Source organism: Ambystoma mexicanum, chromosome 4p (assembly GCF_040938575.1).
Source record: "Ambystoma mexicanum isolate Mex_15411 chromosome 4p, UKY_AmexF1_1, whole genome shotgun sequence".
NCBI lineage: Eukaryota > Metazoa > Chordata > Amphibia > Caudata > Ambystomatidae > Ambystoma > Ambystoma mexicanum.
Window position 1 is genome coordinate 1,047,282,972 of NC_090927.1, and position 12,454 is coordinate 1,047,295,425.

The 12,454-nt window shown below is 47.2% G+C and overlaps 1 protein-coding gene across 4 annotated transcripts in view; it reads left to right on the forward strand.

The window, feature by feature from the left end:
- The window catches only part of MCM9 (minichromosome maintenance 9 homologous recombination repair factor), a 907,286-nt gene that overhangs the window by 92,331 nt on the left and 802,501 nt on the right, over positions 1-12,454 (forward strand). For all 4 annotated transcript variants that reach the window (XR_011260482.1, XM_069606612.1, XM_069606614.1 and 1 more), the window contains exon 2: positions 1,082-1,399. Coding sequence is in view for 3 of the 4 variants with exons in the window: in XM_069606612.1 (XP_069462713.1) it covers positions 1,082-1,399 (318 nt within the window). In the remaining variant the exon portion in view is untranslated. The remainder of the gene's footprint in view (positions 1-1,081; positions 1,400-12,454) is intronic.

Consider the following 12,454-nt stretch of genomic DNA (forward strand, 5'->3'; position numbering starts at 1 on the left):
CAACAAATTGTCCAAGAGTGGTTCAGTGCTATGATCTGCAACTCTTATTCAGCAAATTCCTTAGGCTTAACTATTGACAGCAGCCTGTCCTTTCAGAAACACATAGCCAAGAAGGTCCAAATGGCCTGGCTCTGCATCGCCACCCTTCAAAAAAATCAAACCCTTCATCCTGCTGCAGAACCTCTGGACCGTAGTGCAGACCCTTGTGGTTTTGCACCTCAATGGAGAAATGCCCTCCTGATGGGGCTCCCAGCCGCTCGCATGTCTTCCCCTAAAAGAAGTTCACCACGCTGCAGAACGTCTTATTACAGGTGCGTGGAAATTTCACTGAATCACCCTATCCTACGTTGGTTTCTTTTCCAGGCCAGGGCACTAATCAAGACTTTATGTATCCTCTACCAGGCAGTCACAGGTAGCACACCAGCGTACGTAGCAGCTAAGCTCCACATAACTGGTGTTGCATGCTCCTCGCACAGCAAATAGACTAACCGACTCAAATCGGAACTCCCCCCGTAAAGAGAGGATCTGCAAACAATTCTTCTCTTGTCACTTACCCTTTTGAACTCGATCCTCATATCGACTTGGAATGCCGCCACAATTCTCCAATGCTGCAAATCTGTGACCAAGGACTAATCCCAATGGGTGGACAGACAGACACAAAAGCCATAACTCGGAGTACTGCGTCAGTGTTGAAAGATGTCAGCCCATATGCTGCTACCCACATGCTGTGGTTTCTCGATCTGCGTTTTAAACAGTAAAATAAATAAGTCAATGCAAAACCAGCAACACGCAGGGAGTGATCTACTCCCATCTGAACTTACGAAAAACTTGAGCGATTCAGTTAAATCGGTTTTTGTTCTCCTCTGTTAAACTCTACTATACCCTGTATAGTGTCATATAATCTGCTTATTTTATTCATTTCCTGTGAACTGTTTAAAAATAGTAATCTTTTTAGTGTAATTTGTATAGCTTGCAAAGTCATTAGAATATGTGGTTATATAAATAAGTATCTTGATACTTTTGTTCCCCTGCCCCATTTCATTTTCATATTTTGTTTTTTACTTTTGGTATATTTCTGTAGGAGAAGCTATGTATTTGAATACCGAACAAGTTGCATTGACCGGGCAGGTGTTTGAATCCTACGTCCTGGAACACCACCAGAAGGATCTGCTGCAGGTCCTGAAAGAAAGCGATGAGGAGGCCCATTACCCAGTGGTGGTGAACGCCATGACACTATTTGAGACGAACATGGAGATCGGCGAGTATCTGAATGCTTTTCCCAATGAAGTGCTGCCTGTCTTCGACAATGCGCTGCGCAGAGCAGCCATGTGCATGCTGCACTCCTCGTCACAGAGGCAGGCCCTCAGTATGAAGCAGAATCTGCATGCCAGGATAGCAAGTAAGCAATTGTCCCTACAGCAAATCGTTAAATGTTGTCCACCCCTATGGCCAAATAGAATTGTGGCATGTAGCTTTACATAAGTAAGCCCAGTGTACTTGAACATATGGGGTTAATGGGCCCTGCATTTTTCACCCTTGCATGTCTGGAGTGACCCCTGTGATGATGCTGGAAAGAGGGTGCTTCTGTGTCATGAGTCAAGTTCAAATAGCCAATGACTGAGGTAACGCAACCCCTGCCCGCTTGCAGTCCTTCCTCCCTAGTTGCATACAATGGCTATGGACAACATCCACATATGGGGCACTCTTACCTTCGTTAATGAATGACCTTGTTTTACTATATATGTTCCATATTTAATGCGATCACTGTGTCTTATATAAATATCGTCTTGAGGATCTACTTGTACATGTTCCTTTCAAATTGGGAAAATGAGCATCCACCAACAATAATTTAAGCCTATTTTGGCCTGTGAGTTGAAAATTAAACCTTTTGCAGTGAGTGGCTCAGTGTTCCACTACACTATTTGGCAGCCTTTGAAAAATGTTGTACATGGCACAAGGGGGTACAATTAATTAACGGTACACTGCATGTTTGTCTTCTCTGGCAAAACACATATTTTAGAGTGTGTTCATAGTAAAGGAAACGTGTGTGTTTTGACGTCTTCCTGAGCTTCATATCTGGTTAAATATCAATTAAGAATTTAAAGGTGATCCCTACCTTTTACACTATGGAAGTCAACCACTATGTTCCAAATAAATAAAGGCAACTTGGCTACAAAAAAGAATCTCGGCCTGCCTGCTATTATATTGTTTACATGCATAATACACACAAACATCCATACGTATTAAAGAATATGAATAACTGTTCTAGAGAAAAGTACACAGTCCTCTCGTATAAACATACACATTTCCATTGAACATCAAATAAAGAAAACCCTAACCCTTCTTTACCACAATACAATTCACTTGGTTTTCACATCATCGTCAAGTGTTGGCTTTAGAGAAAACATGTGAACATAAAATTGATTTACTTTCAAATGTTGGTTTCTAGCTTTTCTTTCTACTTATTTTTGAGTTTAGGGTTCATGGTAGAAGCCTTTGCTTTGAGAGCAAAATCTCTTGATGCATTAAAGGGCAATTCTAACACTGAAATAGAATAGGAATCAACAATTTGACTTCACTTGTCATTACGTCTATTTTGGCACAATATTATTAGGAAATATGACTGGTCATTTAAATTAATTCAATTGATCTTTTCATTGTACAAAGGGGGAGGGGCTAACCTCCATCCGATAACACTTTGAGGGGTAGAGAATACAGGATTTTTCTTTTATGTAAACTGTGGATTTCACAGGTCAAGAGGTTTATCAATCCCTTTAAATCATGTTGTACATCATGCTTACAAACACAGATATAATTTGCTCCTGGGAAATTCAGGGAATTATTAATTAGTTGCTGCCAGAGACTATCATGCCCTGCGCAATAATAGATTCTAGGGCCTTCTATTTTAAATATACTTCCTCAAAGTTTCATTTATAGGCCTAGTCCCCACATATAAACGGGATTCCTTCAAAATACTTTCATTTGCTAGCTAGGATTTAATTAATTTATTTAGACATGAATCTAAATGTGCTCTAGCTATTCACTTGTTAGTTTCTTTTAAGGGCCCAGAGTAGGTAGGGACATCAACAGCTTGAGGCAAATCTGGCAGGTAAGCTCTTTCTTTTATTCTGCCCCCCTGCTCCCAAACACCCCTCCCGTAATCTGTTTCTGTCTTGGGGAAAGTCTTCTGCAATCAGTTCCAGATGAAAAGGCTTTCTAAAGGAGAGTTTCCAACGGTTAATCCAGGTGGAACTCCAATCGCCTTTTTTCCTGTCGGATAAGCTCTCTTCATCTGCTGCTTTCCCAAAAAACTCTCCCAAATTCCTATGTTTTGTCAGTACCTTCTATTAGATTGATACGCATGTACCAAATCAACATGATTTTATAATTCAACTTTCTTCCCAACAACCTTTCATCCCTCCTTATCCTATTCACTCTGCTTAGTCCACTTCTGTTGGCATTAAAGCTAAATATGTGCAGCAATAATCTCACAATAGCTATCAGTATTCAATCTAACCACATTTTACGGTTGTAGGTCAAAGATTCGAATGCAAAGGATCGAATGACAAAAGGGTTGAATCAGACCAGACAGCCATTTTACAATTATTTTGATAGATCATACCAAATGCAGTGCACTTTCAGGGCGTCCAAAGATCAGAGACTTGTTCTCCGTCTTGTAGGAAGATCCTCCCTTATATATTCCTTATTATTAATACAAAGATTTTGCTCCTCTCCTGCCCATCTTCTCATATCTGCATAGCGGCCTAAACCTTTATTTCACTTGTTGACTTGTAATTAATTGCTTATGAAGCTATGATGCTATGAAACCCTCTGTATTTTTGTTTCCCTTGCTCTAACTTTCACCCATTGGGCTCCCCACTGCAACCAGCGCAACGTTTTGTGCACTTTACAAATAAGCTTAGGGATATGAATTTCACGTTTTTCAGTAGGCGCCAATCACAACAAATATTTCTTGTCTTATCAGCGCCCTTCCTGATACACATGCAAGATATCTAGTAACATTTTACCAAACATTTGTTACAGCAACACAATCCCCCGCTTGTGTAAACTGTATGCTAGTCTTTTCTACATCTGGGGCATGCATCAGATCCCCGGATCAATTTTATGTGATCCTGTATATGTTTGCTGAAGACATTCAACGCTTTTAACGTAAGTCTCTCGTTCCCCTTTAACATGCAGACAGGCTCTCACTATGCATCTTCCAATGGCTCAAACAAATCCCTCACCCATTTCCTACATGCCCCCTCTATTTCTTAGCTGTCGGAAATACAACAAGCCTGTAGAATATAGAGATACATCAATCCCTTACTCCCAAACCACTGTTAATTACATTTGTCAACTACACTCCAGACTCTTTTAGGAAATCCATCCATAAACCTTTACATTTTGCACTCCTTTTTTTAGCATATTCCAAAAGTAAAATTGTACTAAAGGATCCACCTCAGCGCCAAAACCACATATTCAATTCCTTCACATGTATATTTTATAGTGAATAACTTTGTATTCCTGTACAAAACCTAAACCCAATACCATATAACATATTTTTTATTCACAAAAATTAAGCTGGCACATAAATTGTACTTGGTCTAACAAAGAAATGGGTCCTACAGCCAACACGTGTTTCAACTTTTCACAGGTTTTCCTCATGGATAATCAATCTGATTCCATTCTTGAATTTCTTAGTCATTTCATATAGTATTCTATGTCCTGATTCCAAAGTCACCTCAATGGTAATGAGAGGCTGTTTGAATGTGCTACTGTTATATAACACTACTGTGAAGGTGGGTGGTTGGGATTATTTATTTATGTATTTGTTAATATGTTGTTAAGATTAATGTTTTCTCTCAACTCAAAATAAATTTGTATACAAAAAAAAAAGAATGTGTCCTATATTCCAAAGAATGTTCAATCCTTTTCTTCCTGGCTTCGAAAAAGGTATTGTACCTATTTCTGTAAGCAGTCACTCTTTGTTTAGGTGTTTGCCATCCATCTGATATTAGTGTTGAGGGGACCAACCTGGCCGCCACGAGGAATGCCGGTTGGGGAGCCTGAAAAAGGTCCCCTCAACACTAATATCAGATGGATGGTAAACGGGAGACACATTTGCACGTTAATCAACCAGTATCTGTTACTGCAAGTTTGGAAATACATGGGTACTACTCTTCCTATCTTATCCTTTTCAAGGGAGGTTGCTGTCTATGTTCATAGAACACTTCAGTTTAAATTCTCCACCCTGGACAAAGGATTCTGATGGTAGATTCCTGCTGCTAGAAGGGGGACTTTGTAGCAGTGAAGGTGGTATTGGTAAATATCTGTGCCTCCAATATAGATTCCGCTGAGGTTTTTTTCTAGACACCACTGCTAAATTGCATACTATGTAGACTATTAAATAGTGTGGGCTGATGGTTTTAATTGTGTACTCAGTAGATGTGGACTGCCCGCCCTTAAGTCTCTATTGAAATGGCTGGAATTTGCAGTTTCATGCCCTGCAGGACACATGGGGATGCCTCCAACCAGGGTATTGAGACTAAACAGTTTTCTTTATTTCCCAACGCTCTTTTAGGATAGATTGTCATGGTGACATGTCCTTTACTTAATGCAGCATCTGCCTGTCGGATACTACCTGGGAAACTCTCGGACCATTCACCTGTCCATTTGTTGACTAACCTTTCCATATAGACTAGTCGATTTAAACACGTCTCTCTAACGACCCACTATTTCCACAAGCTACTGCCTCAGATATAGATTTAAATGTTAATACTGATATAGGCATTTAGGCAACGTCTCTGATTTTGGGACTCTAGGGACACCTTCCTTTCAAAGTCTTCATCAGAGGCGCATGTATCTCCTGCAAAATGTTCAGATTTAAGGCCGCTTGGTGTGCCCTAGATACGCTGGAGGTCCAAATAGAGGAACATGGGAAAAAATAAACCAGTGAAAAAATAAATCCTACACTGAGCAGTTCCAAAGGGATCTCTGGACAAGTTTAAGCAGGAAACATTTAGAAACCTCAAGTTTCTGGGGCACCCTTGCGTGACCAGGTGCTTTAGGGAAACAGACGCTTTGATGGCTTGCTAGTGTGGTGCATCAGGCAGAAAAGGAGAGGCAACCGGATAACTGGAATAAAATGGGAAGATTGTGCTTTAACATCGGGGGATAGTTGCATCAACAAAACATTTGAAAACTGTTACAAAGCACTGTATACTACTGTGCTAGCTCAGTCTGCTGTTGGCATTGACTGATTCCTAGACAAAGTAGCAGTGGGTTGGTTGGACCAAGAGCAAGGATCATTACTAAATGCTTTTATAATGTTACAAACAATGTAAAGTACAATGAAATCCTTCATCAATTAGGAGTCAACACAGGTCTCCATTATCTGTTCATCTTATTCGCTCTTTGATTCGGGGATAACAAAACAAGGCACATTTCTACAGCCTAATTGCAATGTATACAGTTGCTGCTTTTATTATTGTTTGTGATTATGTTATTGCTGAAATATTTGATAAAGTCATTTGACACATGGACATTTGAGAGTGAGTATCCTTTAGAAAATATGTCGACTCAATTTCCAATATATTTGTTGTGCCAATTTTTCCAGGGCACGCAAAAGCAGATTTGAAATGCAACCTTTTTGAAAACCGTATTTGATGCTTCTGAAATAAACTTGTATGCATGCCAAGAAACACTTTATTTTTGATTAGGTTATCAAAGACAACTTTAGTGGCTGACTTTTTTACATTCTTAGGCTAAGCAAAAGCTTGAGCTAACTGAACTCCACTATCACTGTGACTCGCCAGAGATGAATATGGTTGATGCAGAACATACAGTGGTACCTCATGTCCATATTAAAAGCTGGCCTTGGCCTTATCCAAGTATTATTTGAACTCTATGTAGTTAAGATCACAGGTCTTCATACTTCTTAAATATGCTTCGACCTAACCAGAGGAGAGTAAAATTACAGTACACATACATTCAAAATATTTCTGGAGTGCACAACTTAAACATCTGACCACCTTTGAATTGAAATGCATGAGAAATAAAGTATTACAAATGCAGTAAAAACATATTCTGTGCTGGAGCTGGGCCCAGTGGTGAAGCAGCTGTTTCTCCTGCATGGGGTCTGGCATGGATTCACATGCTCATGAATATTCCCCGTTTTCAGGCTGGGAATCCTCGGTAAAGAAAAAATCAGTTTCAGTTTGGTTTCTGAGCTGTCTTTTTCTACTAATAACCAATCACTGGTCTCTGGGCCATACTGCCCCCAGCCAATGACTGACCTCTACCTAAGCCCCTCCTCTGGCAGCCATCTTCAGATTTTTACCGCACGTTCAAGTGTTGGGAGTCCTCGTGCTATAGCTCTCGAGCTTTTACTGCATTTTGCCTTTTTTCTAAGAGTTTTCTCTTCTTTTTCGGTCCATTCGAGCCTCAAGCTCCACCGATTCTTCTTCTGATCAACAGGGACCCATTTTGGAATTTTTCTATGCCCCTCGAGGGCGAATTTTCATCGAGTTTCTCTTGGAGGATTCTGGAAGATCTTTGAGGCCTACCCCGCGTGGACATGGCTCAGGACAAAGGAGACACAACGCCTACTGGATCCAAGCTGTTTAGGAACTGCCCTGGATGTGGATTGCACAATGTCTTTAAGGAGGATGAGCACTCCCAGTACCTTTTCTGCCTTCACGCCGACAAATCGCACGTGGAGGAAGACTGTGCGCTCTGCAAGAACATGTCCGTCCGGACCATGAAGGACCGTCGTAAATGACTCGCTGACTGGCTGGAGGCGAAGAGCCAAGCAGCAGGTGAGAAGAAGTCTGAGCAGTCTTCTAAGACCTTTGAGGGCACTCCGGCGACGGTGGCCCAACAAAAGGCAAAGCACCGCGAGTCGGCGGGCTCCGGGAGCGCCGTTGGCTCGAGCTCCTCGGCTGCCAGGCAGGGTGCCAGGCAGGGTGCTATGTCCCCGATGCCATCAACCACGAACCAACGCTCTGGCTCGGGGGGAAAAGGAAGTCAGAGAACCCGGGTAAGCTTCGGTAGAAGACCCAGTCGATCCCGACGGAGAAAGCCAAGGTGAAGGCCCCAGACGTGCCTAAGGTCGTGAAGGCCCTGATTCACCCAGCGAAGACCTCGATTGAAGGAGTGGTGGAGGTGCTAGCGAAGCCTTTGCAGGCCATCCCAGTTGATCCAACTCCTGGGCCTAGAGTTTCCCTGCCACCCCAGAGGGAATCATCTATTCAACATATCAAAGACCCCCGTGAAACCCCGGGATAAGAAAAGGGGGGCACTGTAGCCATAACGGACACAGATACCACCTCCAAAGATGAGCTGGTTGGCATCACAAAGATCCTGGACAAGAAGTTTGAAGGAAGTCCGGTCCTATGGGAGGTATCCCAACGAGGCAGACGTAGAGGGCAACGGTGGAGCCGACGAGGAGCCGCGGACCGTGGAGTAGCCCATGCCCCAGCCGTCGCTCCTGTTGCAACCAATGCCTACGCCACAGGACAACACAGGAGCGATCTTGATGGCCATCCAGACCCTGTGTACAGAGATAAGGACGAGGTTGCCTTTAACCCCAGCGGATGATCCAGCAGCGCCTGGACTGTCGGGAAGCCCACTGAACAAGCGGAGGAGAATCTATCCACCCCCTCCTTTCCAGCCTTCACCTCCTTCCCCTCCGCCGATGGATGAAACGGGAACAGAGACGCAACGACAGGGACGGACGACAGTGGTGACGGCATGGATCTCCCATCACCCGCTGCCCGGGCCTCCCCTCCCAACGAAATTTGCTCCTTTCACGGCATGATTGCCAGGGCATCAGAGCTTTTCCAACTTTGTCCCGAAGAGCAGAAGAAGGAGGGTTTCCTCTACCAATGACAGGAGGCCAAGAGGAAGACAGTCCTCTCAGTCCCGTTACTAGCCGACATCTGGGACGAGGGACTATCGCTGCTCAAGAACCCATCCATGGCTCCTGCAAAGAGGGACCAGTATGAGAAGTACCAGGTCGCAGATTCCGCCCCAATGTGCCTCAGGGCTCAGCCGTCCCTGGATTCAGTGGTCTCCGCGGGGGCCAAGAAAAAATCGGCAGGGGCGACGGCATCAACTTCCACTTCCCTAGACGGCGAGGGGAAGAAGCTGGATGCCATGGGACGACGAGTCATCTTGTCGGCGGCGACGACCATCAAGGCAGCCAACGCCCTCGCGATCGTGGCACGCTACAACAGGGAGCTGTGGTTCAAGATCGCTCCCCTCCTGGATTTCCTGCCAGATGACATGAGGGCGGAGGCCTTTGAAATCCTACCAGAAGGCGAGGTGGTGTCGGACCATGTCATGCCATGACGTTGGCCACAGACATCGCAGACACCAGTTTTCACCAGATGGAAAACAGCGTTTGCCTCCGCCGGCGCGCATGGCTCAAGGCCACCGACTTCCGTCAAGACATTCAGACCAGGGTACTGGACATGCCCTTCGACAGGAACAACCTGTTCGGCAAAGCAGTATACGAGTCACTGCAGGCCATCAAGGCAGACACCAAGACGGCCCGGGCCTTGGGTTCTCCATCAACGGCGGCTGTCCTTTTCGGACCCCCAGAGGCACGTCCCAAGCTGCCTCCAAAGGATTTGGTAGCGGTTCCACATCGTACCGCCAAGCGGCCCGGTGGTCATCGCAGGAGGCCTAAAGAGGCCGCAGCAAAGCCGGAGGACACCGTCGTCATCGCCAAGGAGGCCAAGGCGGCAAGTCCTCGGTGAAGCAAGATTGAACCGGCTGCGACGTCGGGCCCCCACCCGAGCACCCTGGTGGGAGGCCGGCTGGCGAAATTCGTCAGCGCGTGGGAGTCCATCTCCACCGACTGTTGGGTGCTGGATGCCCTGGCCAACGGGCACACTCTGGAATTCCAAAGAAAGTGTCCCCGACTACCTCCTGTGACCAGGAAGGAAAACCACGTTCCACAGCTACTTCTGGAGGTACGAGCAATGCTAAATAAAAAAGGGCACGATGGAACTCGTCCCGAAGAGGCTCCGGGGCTCCGGAGTATACTCGCGGTACTTCCTCGTCCGAAAGACCGGCGGTTGGTGACCCGTCCTGGACCTTCACTGCCTCAACAAATACATCAAGTCCCAGAAGCTCCGGAAGGTCACCCTTCAACACGTACTGGGACAGCTGGGGGAGGGCGACTTCCTGTCGTCGCTGGACTTGGAGGATGCTTACTTCCACATCCCCATACACAAAGGACATCGAAAGTTCCTACGGTTCGTGGTCCAAGGGCAGCACTTCCAGTTCAAGGCCCTGCCCTCAGGGTTGAAGTCGGCATCAATGGTCTTCATCAAGTGCCTGGCGGCGTGGCTGCATCTGCGCCTGCAAGGGATCCACCTATATCCCTATCTGGACGATTGGCTCATCCGAGCAAATCCAAGAGAACGCTCCGTCGATCACACTGGGATTCTCGATCAACTCCGCAAAGTCCCACTTGGTACTGTCGCAGAATGCCCTATTCCTAGGAGCCAGACTCGACACAGTGGCACGGTTGGCTGCACCATCAGAGGAGAGGACGAAGGCCATCCAAGGCAAGGTACAATGGCTATTGACCATGGAAGTTGCCAGGGTGTGAGGTCCATCAAGTCCCTACTCGGCATGATGTCCTTGTGCATCTACCTTGTGCGTCTGTGCAGATTGCGAATGCGACCACTACAGGAGTTCGACGCCCGTTGGATGCAAGCGGCGGGCAGCTTCGAGGACAAGATCTCCCTCAAAGAGACTTTCCGCCAAGTGATCCGGTGGTGGGGCAACCGCGCATCTTGCGGTGGGCCTGGACTTCCAGACCCGGAACATCAGGAAACGGTGACGACAGAGACCTCCCTGGAGGGATGGGGAGCTCACACCGGAGATCTCCACGCAAGAGGCCTTTGGCCACCGGAGGAGAGGTCACTACACTTCAACGTCCTGGAGCTCCGAGCCTTGTTCTGGGCCCTAAGGTCCTTCCTCACGTCCTTCAAGGGCAAGGTGGTGAGGATCTTCACCGACAACACCACCACGATGTTCTAAAGCACCAGATCCCCCAGCCCCTATCCAAGGAAGCGCAGGATCTGTGGCACTGGGCCGTGGCCCAGGGGATGTTCCTGGTACCCTTCCATCTGGCAGGAACAAAGAACACCATTGCCAACTCGCTCAGCAGGGAGCTGCGCTCTTGCCACGAGTGGGAGCTTGGCAGGATCAAGTGGATCTCCTATTCCGACGATGGGGCACTCCCCAAATCGATCTATTCGCGACGGCGACTAACACCAAGTGCCGGAGGTTCACCAGCAGGTTTCCCCAGCCGGGGAGCATGGGTGACGTATTCTCATTCCCCTGGGACGGCCTGTTATTGTATGCGTTCCCACCATTGCTGCTGCAACTCATCGGTCAACTCTGATGGTCCTGGTGCAGGGTGATTCTCGTCGCACCAGCGTGGCCGAGGCAGATCTGGTTCCTGGACCTTCTGGACATGTCAGCGTCCCCCCAGTCAAACTGCCGACGGACGGACGCAGATCTTCTCACCGGGGAAGGAGGCGCCATCCTACATCACGATCCAGGATCTCTGAACCTGCAGGCCTGGCTCCTGCAGCACTAGAGTTTGGAGGGTACGATATCCCGGCGGACTGCAAGGAGGTGCTTGCAAAGGCCAGAGCGTCCTCGACACGAGTCCTATGGACCCAAGTGGAAGAGGTTCTCTGTCTGGTGCCGTGCACAGAAGATCAACCCTCTGCGGATTACAGCCCCTCAAGTGCTGCCGTACTTGCTGTCGCTTGCCAAGGCGGGGCGGGCTCACGCCTCCATCAAAATCCATCTGGCGGCTATCTCCTGCTACACCAGCACTCTGGGGCGGTCGTCTCTGTGGTCTCATCGCCTGGTGAAGGAGTTCATGAAAGGACAGTTCCGCTCGTTCCTGCCGGTGAAGGCTCCGGCCCCGGCGTGGGAGCTCAACGTGGTGCTGACCAGGCTCATGGGTCCCCCATTCGAGCCCTTGCTTTTGGCACCGCTGAAGTTCTTATCGTGGAAGCGATGAGTGCAAGAGATCCAGGTCCTCTCCTGTAAACCTCCATACCTGACATTCCACGAGACGAGGGTAGTGCTGAGGACGCACCCCTCTTTCATGCCCAAGGTGCCGTCGGACTTCCATCTCAGTGAGCCCTTGGTGTTACTGTTTTCTTCCCGTCGCCTTCGTCGCCGGCTGAGAGGACTTTGCACTCGCTGGATGTGGCTAGAGCGCTGAAGTTCTACGTGGACCTCGCAAAGAGTTTCCGAGGATTTCATTTGTGAACTTTAGACCTGTGAACCAAGGAAAGCCCCTCTCGAAGGCTTCCTTTTCCAGCTCTCCGGCTGCATCATGCACCGTCACCAGTTGGCAAACCGCCCGTTGCCCGGCCGTCCGAGAGCCCATTCGACCAGAGCGATCACTGCT